The 22,155-nt window shown below is 38.2% G+C and overlaps 3 protein-coding genes across 3 annotated transcripts; 1 reads left to right on the top strand and 2 right to left on the bottom strand.

Moving 5' to 3' along the window:
- Nucleotides 1-439: 439 nt before the first annotated feature.
- Nucleotides 440-12,985, bottom strand: LOC131787231 (cilia- and flagella-associated protein 91-like). Its single transcript, XM_066169109.1, is given in 24 exon segments — nt 440-1,126; nt 1,876-1,967; nt 2,314-2,378; nt 2,931-3,014; nt 3,882-4,010; nt 5,001-5,093; nt 6,014-6,160; nt 6,289-6,360; nt 7,412-7,848; nt 8,372-8,433; nt 8,665-8,760; nt 9,438-9,548; nt 9,765-9,831; nt 11,036-11,156; nt 11,158-11,206; nt 11,318-11,464; nt 11,990-12,042; nt 12,044-12,067; nt 12,069-12,128; nt 12,130-12,150; nt 12,287-12,319; nt 12,321-12,382; nt 12,917-12,941; nt 12,944-12,985. Coding segments are annotated over 24 exon segments (2,541 nt in total). The 3' UTR covers nt 440-677.
- A 255-nt stretch (nt 12,986-13,240) lies between these two features.
- LOC131787276 (cilia- and flagella-associated protein 68) lies at nt 13,241-14,822 on the top strand. Its single transcript, XM_066168699.1, is given in 5 exon segments — nt 13,241-13,267; nt 13,270-13,368; nt 13,370-13,484; nt 13,641-13,718; nt 14,507-14,822. Coding segments are annotated over 5 exon segments (444 nt in total). The 3' UTR covers nt 14,632-14,822.
- Nucleotides 14,823-14,831: 9 nt separating this feature from the next.
- On the bottom strand, nt 14,832-20,850 carry LOC131787281 (cation channel sperm-associated protein 3-like). Its single transcript, XM_059104378.2, is given in 12 exon segments — nt 14,832-15,298; nt 15,301-15,370; nt 16,229-16,386; nt 17,024-17,086; nt 17,253-17,318; nt 17,832-17,957; nt 18,693-18,742; nt 18,745-18,924; nt 19,352-19,652; nt 20,582-20,597; nt 20,599-20,646; nt 20,810-20,850. Coding segments are annotated over 12 exon segments (1,212 nt in total). The 3' UTR covers nt 14,832-15,205.
- Between the last annotated feature and the right edge of the window lie 1,305 nt (nt 20,851-22,155).

The following is a 22,155-nucleotide window of genomic DNA, read 5'->3' as shown; positions in this document are numbered from 1 at the left end:
CGCACCGTTCGTGTTTTCTATTCAAGATTGCAGAAGTGGATGAGAAATTTTTCCAGCAGGTTAGTAATGATAAAGACTTGTAGGACTTTCCTCTATCGAACGTTCACGTAATTTACTCTGTTATTGATGCTTAAAAACCTGAAATAGTTAGAAAACCAAGGGAGAAATCCATGGACTTAAGAAAATTAGATTCGGTAAAAATACCCTTAATTAATCAGCAACACATTAACTCTTTAAGACCATAATTAAAATGCCACATTTGTTATTGTCCAGGCCCTCACCGTATTCTGTAGAAATTTTACGGGTGCAGCACCATTTGCAATTACCATCTCACTGACGTGTTCCCGACAAAATAAAATAAAATTCAAAACTATTTATTAGAAAATCCAAGTGAGAATTCCAAACAAATGGTACATAGTCAAGCAGAAATTGGAATTCGTAATATGCATAATGAGTTTTATTTACAAGAATAGTACCTAACGTATGTACTTTAGAGGACGATGGTGGTGATCTATAGATGAAAATCTATGAATACTCTCCCATAACAGATTGTTATTGCCCGGCAAATTAAAACATGAAATTCACTTATAGCATCGCAGATGGAATGATCGAATGAATTGTTTCTCTCTACTAGGAAGTCTATGAAATTTTAACTTTCAAAATTGTGTTTAAATGCTCTATGACGCCTCGTCGGTAGCGTTTGAAGGTTCCGGCGAGGGACGAGAAGGAGACGAATGAGGTCGAGACCTGGCCGTACTTGGACGAGAGGAACCGCGCGTCTTTGGTGACCCTGCTCTTGAGGATTGTTCGGACTTTGGGCTGGCTGTTCGAGATGGCTGTTTAGAGCTTCCAACGTCCGATTTGTGTGATTTTCCGGACACCGGTCTCGAAGGCGAAGATTTCATCGACGAAGGTCGAGACGACGGCTTTTGACCCGAAGGCGGTCGGGATGACACTTGTTGCCCTGAAGGTGGCCTTTCAGGTTCCACCGGTTCGTCAGGTTGTTTCTCTGGTTGTTTTACTTCCATCGGAGGCTCTGGTTGCGGATACTGTTCCATAACAGGCTCTGTTTCGCCATGGATAATCCTATGAGCTGCAAGAAGATGTTTCCTTTGGCTTCTCTTCACTGCGAATTAAACCAGACAGTACTGTTAATTAACATAAACCTACCAACGTTATATCAAAAATGGTGCATTCTGATTGGCTACACAAATGGATTCCATGTTACCGTGCATCCGTTCTGTAGGATATCACATAGCACATCATAATGTGCTAAGAAGAAAAAAGTGGCACATAAGGTGCAGCCGAGTGTCACTGATGTTACTGCCACTTTTTGACGTCTTATGTGATCTATTACTGAACTGGCCAACGGCAACATGGAATCTATTTGTTTAACGTAATAAAGAAGCAAAATGTTTTCATGGTGACCTAATCTTTGCGTCAGTCCTCTAGCAAATAACAAAATTCGCATCTAATTCAGGTTATTATATAATCCGTGATTATAGTGAGTAGAATGAGTGGCCTAACTTTGTGTGGTCTAGCAGCGTTATTCTATAACAATAGGATTACTCGCTCTAGATTTCCATGCATGATGGTCGATTTGAGCGTCGCCTTAATTCTCTCTTTTGTGGTGAAATGGGTATCCTCAATAAAGATTTACTTTACTGAGGAAAATATAGAAATCTCGAGCTCATAATCTAGTTGTTAAGTATCCTGATAGCTTCTAGGTTCTCTGCAATTAGCCTGAATAGCTGGCCACGTGGACTCATTTTCTCGTCTCAGATCCCCTCAAAGCTTACAAAACTAGCAGTCACGCAAGCTACAGCGAAAGGAATGATTTTGTTTTTGGCAAAAAACGAGTGACGTCTGGCTTACCGTTCTCTCTCATGGTGATTTTCTGCACTTCTGGCAACAAGAACGACGTGACCAGCTCGGCAACAATTTCTTCAGATTGAAGTCTGGTTCGGCTGCAGAAGTTGATAATAAAGGATACTAGTAAGGTTTTCAGAAGACAGGACTATTGCGAACCATCTTCTGACATAAATATGCACTTGATTGAGAAAAACCACAAAAACCCAAAACAAAAATATATTTGGAATTACAAACTTCCTTTCCTAAATTTTGAAGGAGAAAGGAGATAATCAGGTTTAACACCAAGGTTGACGAGGACTTAAAACTGGAACAAACTGAGACTGCAATTCTAACATTTTTCGCTCTCAGTTCTCCAACGCTTCCACGTAAAATCCGGAATACTTTAATATCTTCATCCTTAAATCATAATATCGTCAGTGCAACAGTTAAAGTACCCCTTACGTTTTCTCCATGTCGTAAGCAATTTGGTTGATCTTCTCTGCTTGGTCTTGGATTTCTTTACGAGCCTGAAAAGGTTGGTATCGTGTTATAGCCATGATTAGACTAGTATGCTACAGTCTGATAAAACACTTCCTACGTTGGTATCTCAATAAATTGGACTGTAACAACAAGGAAACGTTGTTGATAAAATTTGCCAGCCACACAGAATAAGTCGGTCCACTTCAGAGCCAAAATAGATTGAGACACTGAAGAAATTTGCTTGCGTTGATTTTCACTCCTCAACCTCTATGAACTAAACGCTAGCCGGGTTTGTTCTCTGTCCTCGCCAACTCTGCCGCTGACCTCCTCTTCTTTGGCAATTCCAGTTTAGCATCATACCTTACTCAGATTTTTAGCTTTTTAAAAAAAATCCTGAGCACCTCCCAAAAATTTTCATCAACTCTCTTTGGGTTGGATACAGAAAATTTCCACAACGCTAACTCTGTCTTGTTGTTCACCCATCGTTTTTTGAAGATTGCAAGGACTTCCTTTTGTAAGAATGCGTGACCAGATGGGAGTTTTCGGGTACTCCAAGAGAGCGAATAAACTTAAGAACCAGACAAACATCCTAAACTCACCTGTTCTTCGGCCGTTTTGTCGATGGCTCCCATAATGATATCCTCAAGGTACGTATCAACAGTAGACTGATGAACCTTGACAACCTGAAGACAAATCAACCAATCACATGTGAGATAACTGACGTGACAGGCTACTTCTTTCAAAATCAGCGGCCCGAATCACACAATCACTAAAGGACTAGACAAAATGGAGAAAAAAAAGGGAGAAAGGGGAAATGAAAAACTTTCAATTAGATATCGAGGTACTGCTGCTGAAATACAATTTTTCTTTAAAAAACCCATCATTCCGTAAGATTTCTTACCGGAGTTTCAGAGTTTAAATTGAGGTTTTGACATATTAGCAAGTACATGAACAACAACAAAGTAGCCAGTCTAAGGCAAACGTAAAAAAATTTCATAAACCTGCGGGTTTCTTTATTTTGAAATAATTTTTACTATTCAGCCGCTATACTGGTGACAGTAAAGCACTGTTTAAATCATTGTTTTTTATAATAATTTTTCAAAGCGAGAATAACATCATTAATTGTTAAAATAAAACGAAAGTCCCTATCAAATAGAAACCATGTAAGTGAAAGCAAAGTGTCGGTTAAAAATTCTCGCAGTGAAACACAAATAATAAGTATCTTAAGCTGCAACATGCCTTTTAATTATCTTCCTCGATTCTGTTTTGACAATCAACGGAGGAAAATAAGACACTACAACTTTGGAATCATCTGCACACAATTAATTGTCGGTTCTTGCTGTTAATGGCGACATTTGCGTCTAACTACGCGTCGTTTCTGGAAAGAAAACTGAATTTACAGTTTCCCTACATTTGCGCCTCCGCTTTACGTAAAAAGCGAACAAGGTGGATTTGTAGAAGCATGAAAATAAAATATATTTGAAGAACACCATTGAAGGTTAATGGTTACACTACTATGTTTAGGTAGTGTACTACTCGTTCTTTCTCACCTGTTTGAAAATCTCATCTTCTTCGCGCCGCCGTCTCTCTTCAAGTTGTCTTCGTCCGCCCTCTTCGGCTTCACGAATCCTTCGTTGTCGTTCAGCCAACATGGCAAAAGCATGGATTCTTCTCTCTTCCTAAAATATTCGAACCATCACACACTTGGTCAGTCCATTAAAAAAGACATTTTTGCGGTTCGAGATAAACCAAGACTTGAGAGCCTTTTAAAAAAGGACAAAATTGAAAGAACATCTTCGAGAGCGGTAATGCGCGGTTCGATCGCTGTGGTGATTCGTCGAAACACTTTGACCGCATACTGTTTAATTATGTTCTGACAAGTCTTTAAAGAAAAATCAGTGAAAAAAGAATACCACAAACACAAAAATTTCGTTCCTCGAGCGATATTACGAAGTAAAAAGAACAAAACAAGAAAGGAAAAAATTCCTGAAAAACATATCAGCCAAGAAAGTAATGATACTAGCACTTTATCTCCAAATCTTTTGTCTACTAAGAACAAAAGGAAAACAAAAAAGTAAAAGCTCCCCGCTTTTACTTTGATCGTTTTTCAGAGTATTTAAACTTTGCCCGCAACAATGCGATTTCAAATTTATTGTTACAGTATCCATTTTATTTTTGTGGACCATATAAGGTGATTTATATCTTGATTTTCAAACGTAATTCACTTCCCCCGTTGACGCACTAACGCAAAGTTGCTTCATAAACCTTCCTTTCGCCGCACACACGCCAGATACGGAACAGATAAAAAAGTGGAAAATCGCTTGAAAAATTCTCTCAAATTTGAAACAATTTAAGAAATTCAATTTCTAGCAGTTTCTCCGTCCTTTTCAAACGAATGATGGTGAAAATTCATTTAAAATTCTAATAAAAAGTGAGTCTATGTTAGTCAGCGTTGCTCTCGGAAAATTAAACATACAACAGTCACTACTTGATCAAGCAACTCTAGCGACAATAATTTAAAGGAAAAGACAGGCTAAAAGGAATTCCTTTCAAGGCGCTTTGAAAGACGTTCGGCAGCGAATGAAACACTTCCGACCAAACGCTTTAGTGGACAAAACGAGACAGGATGTTGTTGAATGAATTCAGACTTTATCGCAAAAATTTCTCACCTGAAGTCGAATCAGCTCCTTACTCAAGAAGTCAAACATGTCTGCAAGGGTCGAGCCTTCCATCTGAGCTAAGGCTTCTTCCACAAAAGATTCCTGGTTAAACGAAATGAGTGAGAACATATTGGGAAACACTTTAGACATAGCATGGCAAAGCAGTTTTATACGTGACAACCAGTTTAAACAATCAACAGAAATATCGAGATCGCTAAGAAGAGAGATGGACAAGCAAGAAACTGTCTCGGCAAAGGAGTGTAGATACAGGCAAAGAAACGTGTGTATATGTTAGTAAAGGGGAATCAGGATTGAATAACATTTTAAGCTACACTGTTGGGACACATTCTGCGTCTCGTGCCCGGCTCAGTGATGGTCCCCAAGATGGCACACAAACATTAGCTATTAACTACATTAGAGGGGGGGGGGGGTGTGTGTGTGTGTGTGTGTCAAAGAATGTTCGCAGGCGTCGTTATGGAGACGAGTCCAGTGGCAAAAAGTTATGTTTTCTCGACGATCAACTGGCCTACACTGTCCTACACCAACAGAGCTTCTCTCGATTTTTGTACACGATGAATAAAGGAGAATTTTTACCCTTCCCTGGCTAGGATGCTAGTTTAATTACTGATAACGCCTTAACAGTAATGTCGTCAATTCTCACATCGCCATTCCCAGGGGTAGGAAAGAACTGTGAGAGTTAACTGTAATGCCCACAAACACAACACAACACAACGATCCCACCAGTGCTCAAAAAAGAACATCTCGGTCCGCAATAAAGCCAGAGAAGAAAGCTGACTAATGTGTCCTACATGGAACAAAATAGTACACGCAATTCACTGCGGCCATTAGGACTGAGAATTTCTTGGACAATTCGTCACATTGAAGGGGCGATGTGCGATATAAAATTTATCAGAAAGCTCATCATTTCACGAAGATTATCCAATCAGGTTCTGTTTTTCATACAACGCTTAAAACATACGGTCCATTCGATCTGTAAAATCATTGGCTGACAAACAATGTACCTTGTTAGTATCCAGTCTCCTCTGCCTCTGCAAGCTCAACACAGCTTGTCGCTCATTTCTCTTTTCTACCTGCCCAGCTTCTTGCAACGCATGCGTACTGCGTAGCTCTTGAATCAACTCTAGACGCTTCTCCTTTCCTTCAAACATCTAAGGTACAAATAGAAAATAAAATAATAATTAAAAACATTACATGTACGAGAAAATAAAGAGCTGATAGTGCCGCTTGTCCATAACTGAACAAAGTAGAGAAACAGAAAGCATTAGTTCTAACTCACCATATTTTGAATGGCACGACCACGGATAACTTTCTGCAAGAAAATCAAGGCGAGCTCCTGTTCCTCTTCAAGCTGAAATAAAAGAAAGAGGAAGAAAGAAAATGTGTCAGTCCAAACGAAGGTCTCATGACATGGTACTGTTGTCGTAACATATGGACGGTACGGAATCAAACAGTCCTCAGGCACCAAGATATATCGAACAGGTTTTACAAGGATGATGAAAAGAACCTGGGAGTAGAATTGCGTTAATTTTCGAATTGCGTAGTAAATTTAATTTCAAAGATGTCGAGAAGGACTAGTCGACTAATCAAATGGGGCCTCGTCAGTCACGGCTCGATCACGTGCGCTTTCGCGCATTTAACGCGCATTCACAGCTCTTTTCTAATTGGAATTAAGGAACTTAGGGGTTAGGAGAACAACACCGAGGGAAAAAGTCGATTAAAAAAGGGAGTCACATTGTTCTTCAGAATTCAACAATGGCTGGTTGTAATTACCTTCTATCACGGCAACAGATCCCAACTTAAATACAACGTGTGAGCGCAACGTTGAGTTCCAGATCGGAACGTAAAGACCACGCAAAAGTTGGCGATTTGACGCTGTTGTTTTGCGGAAGGCGGCCAATAAATCAAATTTAATAAACAAATATAAAACGCGCCGAGTGCATTGTTGAGTTATATAAGCACTTGAGAATTGTTAAGAACACTCGAGAAGTGCGAGAAACACTCGCCTTCGGCTCGTGCTTCTCCGCACTGCTCTCTTTTCTCTTTTATAAAATGTATCATGAATTGCGCGTGCTCGTACCGATGACGTAGACTGCGTGCATTAAATCTCAACAGTGCACTCGTGTGACGTAGGGTGCGTGCTTTATGGAAATATAATTAACTCGTTCTGACCAATCATGGCACGCACATTTCTCTGAATATTTTGAAACAAGTTATAAAACACACGAGGGGGGGGAGGGCTATTCTTGTGCTCGTTAGACGTATTGTTTCACTTCTTTCTCGTTGCTATCGCGGTCATAGTTCACTTGAGGTCTCCTTTAACTCTTGAAATGAGTTCAACTGATTTCCAACAGCTAGTTCTCAACTCTTTAAGAGTTACTAGTGAGTTTTGTCTCTCTCACCTGGGATGGAACTTGCACTGATGGGGTCGGGGGGCGCGGTATCGGTTTCTCCACCTTCACCAAAAACTTCAAAGGTTTTTCAGGCTCTGGCGGTTTCTTCGCTAACTCAATCGCATTCGCCACCTCTTCCAGCTCCCTCTGACGTCGCTGCTTCCTTTTGACAAAGCCTCCCTTGCCGCTGGACTTTGGCTTCGGAGCCTGAATCCGGGGCTGCGTCACAAAGTCTGGGAGTGAAGCCTCTAGCTCAAGAAGGCCCTGATAGGTGTTCAGATGGAAGCTCTTCACATTATACTGTTCAGATCCCCGGTCCACGAATACTCCCACACGAGACATAGGAGCATATGTCTGAGAGTCGAACTTAGAATAGTCTCGCACTATGTCTCGTCGCTCCAGTTTGCCTTCTACTGTACGTCTTTTTTCATTTAACTTTCTCACAGCTGGAAAGACAAAAAACATTTTTCAGTAACTGCAACATTTCAAGACTAGGTGTAATTTCTAAAAAAAAATTTAAACATCATTTAAAGACTCCGCAGTTTAGTAAAATATGTGAAGGAAAAACAGCAACTGGATTATTGTGGAATTATCTGCAGCATTTGAAATTCAACACAACTGCCAAAACGGAAGGGCATGTTTCAGTTTACCGTGTATAACTTCCTTAGAAACCTCGTACTAACCGAGTTCGAGGTAATTTATGAAACTTATGTACTGAGTGGAAAAAACGAGGTTTCGTAACTTGCAGTACAGACCGAGAAAACGAGATTAGCAAGAAAATCATGATTACCCAGGCTTTCAATTCAAACAAACGCTTAAATTTAGCGAGCCGTACAGTGAAATATGACTCGTTTATTTGACCGGTTATGGCGCACGTACTACCTGAGTGATATAATGATGTTACATAATTATACACCTACTGAACTAAAGAGTTACAGTGTACAAGCTGAAAACAAGACGACAACTAACTTTTGATGTGCTCCGTTTGAATTCTTTGAAATTTCTTATCTTTTTCTTGTTGCTTGTTTGACCTGTGCAAAGAAAATAAACGATAAATTTGCCTTAAAGCACCTCTCTTTTTGGGGGGGGGAGGGGGGGGGTTAACAAACGAGAAACGTTTTGTTCTTTCACAGAAAACATTTTTCAGTAACTGCAACATTTCAAGAAAATTGAAATTGAAAATTTATCAAGAAATGTTTCCTTGCGCAGGTTTCTAGGATAAAAGAAAACTTCATGGGGTATAACATACAAACTAAACTAACCATAGTCTATCCAGTCTCTTTGTGTTCAGTTCAGCGTGATCTTCCTCTCTTTGTTCAAGGATTCTCTTCAACACCTCAAGTCGTGCCTCTTGCAACCTTTAAAAAGAGGAGGGGTGAGATTTACGGAATTCAACATCTTCAGATATATATATATATATAGGAAGTCTGTGTATTGATTTTTCCTTGAATTGTTACGCAGTAAAGTTTTGTTTCTGCGGCGGCATGAGGACACGAGCTCATTACGTTTATTGAGTGATGATAATTCGGGTCGGCGAAAGATGAGTAATTTTTCTTTGAGGCAGAGGTTACATCTTTTGTTTGCGCAGTTGTGGGGCGATCTTGATGAAAGGATACGCCACGAAATATAGTGGTTAATGTTATTTTCTTTAAGGGTTCAGATACGCTTTTATAAATGCGCGCGCCGTGATTGGTCAGAACAAATTCATTATATTTCCATAAAGCATGCGCCTTACGTCATACACGTAGCCTACGTCATCGGCACGTGCGCGCGCAGTTCAAGATACATTTTATAAAAGAAATAAAAAGACTTGTTCCTCGAGCACTGTTGAGTTATATAAGCACTTGGGAATTTTTAAGAACTCTCGAGAAGTGCGAGAAGCACTCGCCTTCGGCTCGTGCTTCTCGGCACTTCTCTCGGGTTCTTAAAAATTCTCTCTTGCTTATATAACTCAATAATGCACTCGGCGCGTTTTTCATTTCTTTAATATATATACAGTACAAATTTCTATCAAATGAGCGAACAAAAAACTTACTTCTCAATTTCTTGTTCTCTGAATGACCACTCTCTTCGTTCTTGTTCGTCCATCATTCGCTTTCTCTTTTCAAGATTTTCTGTGTCATTCAGAGCTGGAAGTGTTGCTTCCCTGTAGAGACGAGAAGACATGAACTGCATCAGCTCACGTCAAACACGTAGACGCAACCTGTTGAGACTATTATGCGGTTCAAAGCTGAAGGGTTTCAAAGATGTAAAACCTATTTGTCTTAAGCATTCCTGATAGGCATCATGAACTGAAGACCAAAGCTCATCCATAAGCATAAACTCCCTTCATTTTTTTTGTCAGAAGATAAATTGTTCTTACCATGCTCGTTTGGCCCTTGCTCTTTCAATCATCTCTACTTCCGCTAGTCCGGCTGGCAAGCCATGACCTTCAAGAAATAATAATTGAAAAATGTTCAAGTTCATTATTCCTGCGTTTGTAGCACTTAGTACTCTGTCTGCTATTTTTGTTCTAAACTTCATATACCTGATTTGATTAAATGGAAAATGCACTTCTATAGATACAGTGCATTGTCAACTCTTTATTTCAATTATTTATTTCATAATCTGCAAAATTATATATTGGTAATTAATTCCATCAAGCAACCTGGCATTTTATCAAATTAACCCTTTGGCCCCTGATAGTGACCAGCATATAATTTCTCCTTATGATATCACCTCTGAATCACATATGTAGGTCACAAGAATAAAGGAAATGATCACCAATTAAAAAAGCTCTTGATTACTAACCAAATTCTCTTTATCAGCACCTTAGGAAATGTATGGAGGACAGTATAGAGAATATGGATATTGATGTTTGGGTGTAAAGGGTTAAGGTTATTTCTGGCTGTTAGTTACCCTTCATGTTCATTATTATATAAAACTGAGACAATTGTGACTGAACTAAAGGCAATGGTTGTATCAAGTGATTTGCTGTTGCTGTTTCAATTACATATATCTAGGAAACTAAACAAAGAACGACTGTTCTGTAATTGCAACAATTATTTCCAATAACTAAACAAATTGATCTACAGTTGATTGGATCTAAGCATGCATGACAATCATTAAGCTTGCCATCTGCATGTATTAGGTATAACTTTGCATTTTTTATTTGTTTATTTATTAATTTTTGTTTTGTTTTTGTAATTATAACACATCAGTAGAAATAAAAGAGTAATTTCATATACATAAATATGATATAGCTGAAGATTTAGCATGTGGCAAGAAAACCTGCACGGAAACCAAGAGGCTTATGCAAGTGACAGGCTCCTATTTTACAAAAGTGAGGTATCAGTTTTTTTGTATGATTTAGGTACAAGATATTTTAGGTTAAAAAGAAAAGTACACAGACACATAAACAACAACAATAGCAGGCACTCACAAACATGTACTTAAGCAGCATGAGAAAAGTAAGGAAATAAAAATAATGATAAATGTATCACTGATAATGCTCTGTTGTTTTCATCAGGTTACCGTCATCAGTGCTCCTCATCTTTAAGAGAGGAGTTTGATTTCATTTCCTAACAGGCCGCTGGTAGTTAAGCCTATATAAATCACTAGTTTGTACTAAATGTCCCTCAGTGCAAGAGTAGCCATTGGGCAGCTCTCGGGTTGTGAGACCGTGTCGTACAACATACTCTGGAGTATATGGGTCTGTTTTTGTTGTCTCACTGTCTCTGTATGCAGTTTGTCTTTCTACTGTGCGTGTAGCTGTGGGTGGGTTGCCTTTCAGCTTCCAGTTTCAGGGCAGCTAAGGGGTCCAGTCTTTAATTAATGCATGTACAGTGATAATTAGTGGCAAATAATGAAAATAGGACTGATCAATTCAAAATATCAGCAACAGTACACGCAAACTGGAACATACTGGTCTCTTACTTAGATGACTGCAAGAGAACATCTGGAGGAACTTGCTGGCAAAAGGAATAATTGGCCTTCGGAAAAAACTAATAATCGGTCTGTCCCAGAAACATGCACTTCCTCATGATGTTCGAGGGAACTTGAACTGATGGATCATAGTTGAACCTGATAGAGATGACAAGCCCAACGACCATAACTTAACCTCATCCAAAATAAATTACTGGTACGACATTTATATTTAAAGGTGAAATTCCATTCAAATTTTATGCATATATATGTTTGCTTGTTTTAAAGCTTGACAAGGACTCTTACAATCTTACAAATGACCTATTTTCCTTCTTCCCTTTTTTTATCAAATTATTTTGATAAATTCAAGTTAGTCATTGGATAGGAACCTGTTTTGAAGCTTCTCCATAAATTTAGCTAATGAATAGCATTCTTAATGAAGACTCATCTTTACTACAAAGAAGCCTTGCATAACTGTGTTTTTATCGTCAAAACTAGTCTGACTGTAATTCATTACATAGCACTTGTTTAAATTATCATGCTTATCTGATCAAACATACAAGAAAAGGTAAAGAGTGATGGATGATGGTATTATCCACGCCTTACATTGGAGACATATCATGCAAGTAGGGTTATAGATTCGGGTTTTGCAACCAATCTTCAAGAAATAACAGTAAGCCTTACTTGCGTGTATCTGGTGAGATGAGAGCTTCTCTATCTTGATCCGCATATCCCCGTCCACTGTCGTGGTATGAACTTAGGCCACAGGGTCTGTCACCTCCATGTTGATGCTGTATCTTGGATAGTGACGCAGGTCACTGTAACATTGTCTTGAAATGTGGCAACTCGGGTTTTCTGTAGAGTAGCACAGAGACAAGATGAATTTGATGACTATTGCTGGCTCAAAGCAGACTGTCCGACACTGATAATAACCCTAAAGACCAATGCAATTGAGGATTGGCCATCATATTTCAGACTTACCATTCTATTTTTCCCAGTGTGCGCCTTAAACGTTGCTCCTTGCATGGTCTCTATCACTTGATAAAGTGTACAGTGATCTGAAATAACAAAGATACGCTTAAAACATCATGTATAACCCCGTTTCTGCATAATCAAGTGTTTAGAAGCTCAGTCCCTGTATTTTGGCACTGCTAATCAGATCTCGCCACAAAGGCACACACAAAGTGTACAAGATTAATGCGCCCCTCGTAAAAAATCTTAGATGGCCTTGGGATTCTTTCGGTCATTTAAGTTCGTTCTCCTTTCAATCTGAGGCGCCTTCCATATTCAAAAGTTATTTTTCTCCCGTCGCATAAGATCTTCTTCAATCATCAAATGCCCAATGGTACAAGCACCGAATGGGTATCAGGTGGGACAAGGTATAATCGTTTGGGGTAAATGGCCAAGGATTGCCTCGAAAGTATACTAGACGCACTTATTTCGTTATTATCCTTACAGTGCACAAACAAAGTGCAAAAATTGAATTGTGCTTTGGTAAGTTCGTTTCGCGAAACAAAAAGGATAAGTTTCAATCACGAAGGTACGTCCTAGCAAATGGAGCTTAAAAAAAGAAATTCAGCGTTGTTTTCAATAATAGCCCAAATACTTAACCATACAGGTAGTCGTGAGTTCTGGAGTTTTTTGAAGTTTTCCTTGAGTTACAGTCTGTGTTGAAGACATGGCCTTTTCATCTGGATGAATACGGTAATTTCAGCGTTATAAACCGTCTTGTCATAAGTCTGTCAAAACAAAAATGGCCGGCGTGAGATTAACTTTAAACCTGTTGCCATGCCGACTAGGAGCGGCTTACACCAGCGCTGGAACCCATGCCTCGGAGCGAAGAGGCGCATTGTTGTCATATCAACAAAGTTTTCGAAAAGAAGATAAGATCGGAGAAAGAATAACGGAGGACAAATTATCCAATATCACACCAAGATGACATACGCTTCCTCTCAAGAATATAATTGCCATTTGTGAGTGAGCTTAGAGCGAAAGGCCACGGGGAAGTTTGGGATCATACAGACGAAATAACAAAACTTCAGCAGTTTGGTGGGAGATGCACGAGATACCGAGAGTTCCTACAACCACAAATACTCTGGGATCGGCAACTGGAATGAACAGCGATTTGACATCAATAGAATTTTCGAAAAAAACCAAAACCCCCCCACAAAAAATTCACTTCACAGAGTTACAATAACTGTAAGGCCCTCTGTAAAGGCCATCAATTCAATCAGAATTTTTTTATCTTAGATTCTCCGCAAATCAGAGCGAACAAAGTCCAGCCGTAAGTACCTTACCGAAACTTTTTCGATTCAAATCTGCAGTATAATCACTAATTTTGAAACGACGTATGGTACTGGATATCATGCAGTTGACAGAAGCAAAGTACCAGAGGCGTTACAACATCTTGAAGGTGAGCAAGAATGTAGAATTTTTTTTTCCTAGTTCGTAATTCTTTCAAAGCCGTGACGGTAGTGGGGGTTGCGTATACATTCCATTTACTGTAAAAGCTAAACACTAAGGGATACCATTATCACCAGCCTCCATAAGGTATCACGAGCCTTTTAAGCAACCCCAGGTGTGAACATAACCACAGTTATTATTGGATATAAAAGACTAGTAACCAATGATTGGAAACTAAGGCCTGCCAATTCCTAGTAGCAATGGGGGAAGGAGGGGGTTCTGGGAGGGTGGACAGGCGTACTAATCCTCCCACTTCCTTTACATTGACTTCCCCAGTATATTTAAACCTTCAATTCTCACTTTCTGCCCTTTACTAGTGTACATTACTGAACAAGCAATAGAATGCTCATTTTATTTTGGTTTATGACATATATTCAGTGTAATAACCACTTAGGATTGTTGGTGAGAACACAAAAGTTTGTAAACTCCACCATGCAGGGTGGGGAGAGGTTGATTACACAACTTTTCACTAATTTTTTTGCCCAACATCCTGTGTCCAGGTATTATATATTGCTTTTATAAAATAAAATATGGTCTGTTAACCATGTGCAGCAACCAATAGGTTTTCGATAAAAACAGAACATTAAAATCAGGAATTGTTCCCCTTTTTTCTTTTCCTTGTGCCAGTGCATAACAACCAGTAAAACCAGGCTTAACTGTTAAGTAGAGTCCGTGAAAGTAAACTTGTGGTTGAAGATCTGATTTTAAAATTTTTTGTTTTTTTTTTTTCTTTTAAAGCAAGAGAACCAATAGCATTTCCAGGTCATCAGCCAGAACTTGATCCAAAAGTGCTCAAGAAACAGTACAACTCATTTGTAACAACATCTAGAGCAGCTTTTGGGGATCCAACTTCACAGAAATAAGTCTGATTAATTATGAAAACCAGTGGAAATCCCAACTTGTGTTACTTTTTGTGCTTCTATATAGCCACAATGCCCCAAATTTTTTGTTAAGAAAGCAACAATATTTTTCACTAAGAATAAAGAGGCAGACTTAAATGTCAATCTATGTTAATGAAAGGTTCTAACAATTTTTAAATAGTGAAATAACAATTTGTTTTTCAAAATTGACATCACATTTTCAAAGAAAAGCACAGTGTATTAATATATTTAGTACCAAAAAATAGTTTGCAATCTATTTTGCATATTTATGCTTTACAACAATTGTCACAGAACAGAAAATAAAACTTTGAAAACTACATAAAACTCAATGATAATTTTGTGTACTTTACTTTTATGTACACATGCAAAGTTGTGATATTTTAAACCAAACCTCAAATTAGTGGCCAAATGAGGGAGACCACTTTTTAATAACAGGCTTCAAAAATTTCTTTAAACTTGATTGCAGAACCAATCCATATGAACCAAATTGTGTTTTGTGTGAGCTTTCAGCAGAAAATAAGAAGTACAATCAATAAACGATAGGGAATGTTTTGCATCAAGCACTCTTCTTTGCCATTGCAGCCTTTGCTCTCATGAACAACTGCATTCCTCTTGGCAGTGCTGAAGCTTGGACTGCATCCTCTTGCTGCTCTTTCTCCTTAACTTCATCTCTGCCATATCTGCCAAAACATTGGCAATTTGAAATTGGATTTGCTGGCATCTGAAAAGGAGAGAAAATAATTTTAAGTATTTAAGTCATACTAAAGGCTGACCATGAAGTTAAATGGCCCTTGATGGCAGAGGAGGAATAAGGGTGTGGCATCAAGACCTAGCAATCCTGACTCTGTCAAGAAGATATTCTGTTGTTTTGCCAACCTGTTTGACACATAAAACTGCTATAGAGTGTCGTACATTAACCTTACCCATACAAATCTAAGCACACTCAGACAGAATATTTGGGGTTATAGATTTGCAAAAATTATCCAAGTGGCTATACACATGTAGACTGTGCATCACTTCTACCCATATCCTGTTGAGGCTTCCAGGCCACCCCCCCGCCCTGGGACATAGGATTGTAAACTTGGCAGCTTATTCTTTGCACTTGGGATTCCCAATGACCCTCTTAAGGGGGAGGGATGTTCCTTGGGATGGAGCATTTATGACAGCACTTGCTTTTTACTGCTGTGACTTGGGTTCCATTCCCAGACCTAATGTCACATTATAGTTTGGGTTTATAGTTGATTCTCCTCCATGCTCTCCTGGCCTTTCTCCATCAGTTGTCAGGATGTTTTCTCTCCAACAACACTCCACTTACCTATTCACCCTGGTTACAGTGAAAAGTTGTCAGAGCAGGAATAGTGTAAGTCCAACAGCTGCCTCTAACCATTGTGGGCCTTAAAAGTTAGATTCCCAGAACCCAAGTGTTGCATGTGAGCTATTCCCCTCTAAGTACTATTTTTTTTCCCAACTTATCAGGGCTTCCTCCCTTACAAAACATGTATGACAGACTTTGCCAAAATGAGGGACTACTTTGTTCATGCCTTAGATAGATAAATAAATTTTTGAAATCAGACTAAACCTGGAAGTGTAAAGATCCAGATGGTCTGTTGTAGTAAGGAATGCCTCTATCCATGTTAAATTGGCACAAGGATCAGACATGATTACATAATCATCATGGCGTAGTGTCTGTTGGAAGCTCTGGGTCATCTCTTCAAAGTTAGCATACTGGCTGTTTTTCTAATGGATGGAAATAAGGTGGTCAGTACTAGAAAATCCTCCTTGTAAAATAAAGTCCACAGAAACACAGAGATCATTGGAATCCTTAGAAATATCCTTATAATTCCAAGACGTGCAAAAGAAAATAAACTCAAAACTTGGAACTACTGAGAATTTCTGAAAATGACCAGACACCAAATGTTGAAATGTTAGTGGAAAACTTTTCAAGATGACATAAGATTCATGTTTTAATTCTTGGGAATTACTTAGAATCTTAATTGATTCTTCAATGGAGCCCAAATGTACCTTCTCGGGCATAATGAGTAAAACTGTCTGTCATTAAGTTTGACAATCTTTCTGGTCAAAATTATTTAAATGTAAAGTATTATTTTGACAGAGATAATCACTCACTAAATAGTCTGCATTTCAGGTGTTTCTAGGTTATCTAGATTTTAACATACAAGATTTTTGTCACCAAGAATACATCAAATGGACTACGTGCATTCAAGCTTTGGTTATGATCCTTCTCTTTGCTGACTGCAGGTACAGTTACGACCATCTAAGAACTTCAAGGTGTTTATACAAATTATTGGACTTTTCATGCAACTTTCCCATGTTTCTCGTGAACAGACTTTCTCATAATCTAACAGTTAAATACCTGTTTTTCTAACATTTCTTTGACATCATCACGTTGTCTTTGGAAGAGGAAATCTTTCTTCCTCTACATAAAAAAAACTTGATTGTCAGTGACACAAATCTTCTTCCTGAAGAATTTCTTTGAATTTTAAATTGCCAGTAATAACCATTTATCTGTAAACTTTAAAAATTAAGGACCCTTGATACTCTGAAAAGTAAAAAAAACTTGAACTCATTAATTAAGTTTTAACCTGTAGAATTGCTTCACGTTCCTGTCTCTGCTGCGTAATGAACTTCTCTGTGGCCTCGTGTATGTTCTACAAAACATTTATAACGTTAGACAATGTTTTTAATCACGGGAAATTATATTAAAAAACATATATAGAAACAGAAGTTATTGAATTATTAACACACGGTCAAAGACCAATTGCTCTAACCAAGGGTAATGCTTGAAAAGTCAGCCTTTATGTTTTCAACTCAGTTGTTAACACCACCAATTACCTATTAACATACAAGGCTAGGAAGTGAATGACTATCAAAAAAATTTGCATTAACAACACCATGTACTTATTGACTGAATGAGGGGCCAGATAGGAAAATACTGTTATCTGGCTTGAGATCATGACCCATAGCAGACATGAAAAACATTTCATCATTTGAAATGTTGCTCTGTCTTCTGCTTCATTAACTTTTCTCAGCTGGCATCGCAAGAGACCATACAGGTTTGTACAGCCCCGCTCACACCATTGTATACAGCCACAAACAGGGATTTATGAAAAATATTTTCAATAAAAGCAAGCATGTTAGGACAATTAACAAACTAGACTTACCATGATGATTATTCCAATAAACAAATTGGTGAAAATGAAGTGGCCCAAGAAAATAAAGATCACAGTAAACCACTGGCTGTAGGGTCTTTTGTCCAAGTCTTTCTGGATTTCTGTCCAACCGTCCACCTGGACAGAACAATTTACAAATTGTAAATTTAATTACATAAATTTAACACATGCTATAGAACCACCTGTCTGTGTTCAAAATCAATGAATTGACATTCCTATAAGACATCATTTACTGCTCACTCCTGGAAAGGGGAATAATATAATTGGAGATGCAGTGGACTAATATTTAGCCCACTAGACTCCCTATTAAGAGCTCTGGTTTCAAGACTGGGTCAGATCATTGTCTTATGTTCTTGGGCAAGTCATTTTATTCCATTAGTGCTTCTCTGCATCAGGGCTGGGTGGTTCAAAGCTGGGTTAAGAAAGCCCATGGTTAGTCTGGGTAATCTGTTTTCAGATCTGCAAGCTTTAAAAGAAAATTTCAATTTCAATTCTTTTTGTCTATAGTCTGATGATTGGATGCTCTAATAATAAAGAGGAACATATCTCAATAAAGTCTTTTGTACAAAGGAGTAAAGAAACTGGATTGATTTTTAACTCTTGGTTATGCTTCTCAGCCTTCAAACAGCTAGGGTAATTAACCTGAAGTGGAGTGGCATCCTGTCCAGGGAAAACAGCAAAGTTATGCCACACTACAGAGACATGGATCAGGGCTTTTAATAGGCTGAAGTTCATATTTAACCTTCACCTGGGAATAGGTGGGTTTAAAGACAGAAACCTCCTAACTTGCCAAATTCAATTCACTTTTAGATACAACAGTTTCAAAACAAAAAAAACATGAACACAACTCACAGTAACAAATGTGAAAAGTGTCAACATAGCAGTGCTGAGAGTTCCCCATTCTCTTTATCACCAGTCTCCTCTTCATAACCAAAAATATAATAACCACCTACAGCAAAGAAAGCCATCAGCATGGCAAGAAGGATCACCACATTGAGTACAGAGTTCCTAATAGTGTCAATCAGTGCTGTGACAAGAACTTGGAGGCCTTCAATGAAGGAGATGGTCCGTAATGTTCGAGCAGCTGCAAACAGAAGATAGAACAAGTTGCTACAAATTAAACCCTTTAATCCCAAGATTTAATTGTTAATTCTCCCCTCTAGGTACTACACATTTCCTTGTAAATTAGTTAATTAGTTATGAGAATTTGGTATTGGATCAAGATAACTTTTACCTGGTTAGTCTGAGTAATCGCATTACCTGTTTGTTGGATAATATATGGATATTATAAGGAAAAGTTATGTGTTTATCTGGGTTACTAAGGATCTGAAAGAAAAATTGGGGAGAACTGGTTGCCTAATTATCCGCTCACTCAGCTTGACTGAACAAGTTGAAGACCTGGTCTGGGAAGCTTTGTTCTTGTTTGGATAAGCTGACACAATTGTGCAAGTCACTCTTGTGTGTAGACTTCCCTTCTCCTCAATCTAACTGTCAAGGTGGCTCTCACAAACCTCTTAAGAGCCTCAAAGGTGTGAGAATCTTATCACCCACATTCAGCTCATCCATGATGACTTGAACATATGACAATGCCAGGATAGAAAAGTCAAATCTGTTATAACTGCTTTTCCAGTAACCCCTTGGTTCAGCATACAGCTTCATCAGGAACTCCATGGTGTAAATGGCAAGAAACAGCTCATCCAAAGCTTTGAAGACATTCTTATGTGGGACCTTCCATTCCTCCACTGTCTCAAAGCCAATGACAAAAGAATTCATGACTATCACCACCATGATGAAGCCATTAAAAACTGAACTCTGCCAGGCAATTTGAAGAAATAGAGAAAACAGTTCAAATTGTGAGGTAAAATGTAAATCCCATTAACTGCAATCTTCTGTTGTCAGCTCAATTTTCTTCTTGTTCTATAAGTGCACATTTTCATTTGAAATTTAGAGAGCTTGCATATCACAATAACTTGAGTAGATTCTTGTTATGAGAATGTCATTCAACTTAAAGGAGACCAACATGTCAGCTACGTGGGCAAAAACAAAAGATGTTTTGCCTTGAAATTATGTTATATGTTACAGTGATAGCACGAACAGAGAACACAAAAAATGGATTGCTAAAATTAAAATAAATGTGTGTGTTCTCATCTCGCCTTGGCAGAGGGAATTTCTCCTTGCAAAACCTTGAAATAACAGTTTCGAAAATGTTACATACATATTATTCGATTGGTTTGTACGTCAGCTGTGGGGTTCATTGAGAAATACAGTCCGTGGGAAGTTTGGAAAGCACTTAGGAGACTGTGATTTCTCCTGGGTGTGCCTTTAGCGACTAACGCTCTAAAAAATTCCAGCACGTTTCACATCTCATTGAAGGCATTCTGATATATTAAAAAATAGGATATTCACAAACGATAAAATTGTCAGATCAAGGCTGTATCTCGATAGTGATGCACAAACAATGCTTTCATGTCGTAAAGTTCACGAATCTCCGTAACTTGTTGGGATACACCATTTACGAGATGAACGAATCTGTACACCTTCACCTGATTGTTTATGCGCATGTTGGTGCGTGTACATCAATAACTTCAAAGAACTCCTGAACTCTTGATGTCATGAAATAAGCCGGGCAATTTCATTTTTTACTCTTGGTTAAAATGCAAGCTCACTCCTAGTAACTTTGCGAGACGTCGTTATAAAGTACTTACATACAATAAAGTTATGCAACAAAAGAAAAATCTTACCGTTGTTATTTTCTGTATATCTGTGAAACTTTTTATCTGCACGATACCTTGAATCTCTTCGTTTCCTACAGCGTTTATTTGATTTTTTTGTTGTTTTAATAAAGAGAAAACAAAATAAATTTGGTCACGATTAAATTTATGCTGGCTTTCGCCAACCAACCGCTGCAGTTACTGAACAAAAAGGAGATTTCCACAAAGACAATATACAACTTTTCTCTCAAATCTTACCTTAATAGCTCTACAGTTACTTGATTTAGATTTGGATACATGATTGATGTAAGACTTATTTGTCAAAAACCGGAGATTTTTATGTCACCACAAGGCGTAGAGGATTTTCTTTGTAAATTAACAGTTCAAACGGATAGTCGTGCCGAGACCTCCTTCTGGTAACCGAGGGAAACTGGTTCGAGGTCGTTCCTTTTTAAATCTCAAGGGAGGGGCAAGGGAACTTTGAAGGGGCCTGCTTTCTATTCTATGCTAAAACGTTGTTCCGATAGCTTATTAAACAACTCGCAAAAATCATTCTACAAGTAATCTGCCACATTCTCAAAGGAATTAAAACAGGCTACTATCACGAGCAGTACATTTTAGTTTTCAAACGATTTATTTCATTGTGCACAAATCTACTTTAAAAACTGCAACAGTGTTTCTAAACTATTACTATTTCTTTCAATCAATAAATGGCGCCATAGACAGTTTTTCTATTATCGTAATGCTACACATTGCGCAACTCCACAGCTACATATAACACAAAGCATTCCAGAAATGACTTAAGTCAGGTTGAGTCATGCCATCTTAGTGACAAACAGTGAGTAACAAACAAAACAACAACACAAAGTAGTCAAAAACTAATTTAACCTGAGGGCAACAAAGAGGCAATCATAGAAGTTTCCTTACAGCATTACACAACAATAATCAATGATTCGCAACTAAGTATCAATAATAACATTATCTTTTGTCTAAAGCTCCTTTCTTTCCCAAAAATAAACAACTTCAATTGGGTTTTTGATTAGACCCAGTTTGCAAATGCTGACCTTCATAACATGTGTTACATCAATACAATGTTTCATTCATAAGCAGAAGCAGCAAGGCTTACTAGTGTGAACGTAAAAACATAATGGCAGTGTCTGCCATTAAGAAAGAGCTTGTTGGGCCCTTTCACTCCCTGTATCAACCAAGACATAATTTTTTCCTCACAATACAAATACAATATCAAGAGGACAAATGATGAGAATAAAGAAAAATATTGACTGAAAATTTTTTCTTGATCCAACACTAATTTTTCAGAATTAATATTAGAAGAAATGTATCAGACAGTAAGGAGAATTACAAGTAAGATCTTGGGAGTGATAGGGTTAAGACAACTTGAGAGATTACTTACACCATAAGGTGACTAATGAGCACTTATAAAAATCTTAGATTCTAGGACTGCAATGGAAGTTCCAACCATTATTCATGCCTGAGTTTGGAGGTAAGAGAGATAAATATGCAACTGTGTAAGAAGCAACTAAAAATCCGAAAAAAAAAAAAAAAAAAAAAAACCACCATGGAATGGGTGGGATAAATTTCAAAGG

The sequence above is a fragment of the Pocillopora verrucosa genome, chromosome 6 (genome assembly GCF_036669915.1).
Source record: "Pocillopora verrucosa isolate sample1 chromosome 6, ASM3666991v2, whole genome shotgun sequence".
NCBI classification, from domain to species: domain Eukaryota; kingdom Metazoa; phylum Cnidaria; class Anthozoa; order Scleractinia; family Pocilloporidae; genus Pocillopora; species Pocillopora verrucosa.
The sequence above is the reverse complement of the archived record's forward strand: the minus strand, read 5'-3'. Positions and strand labels throughout refer to the sequence as shown.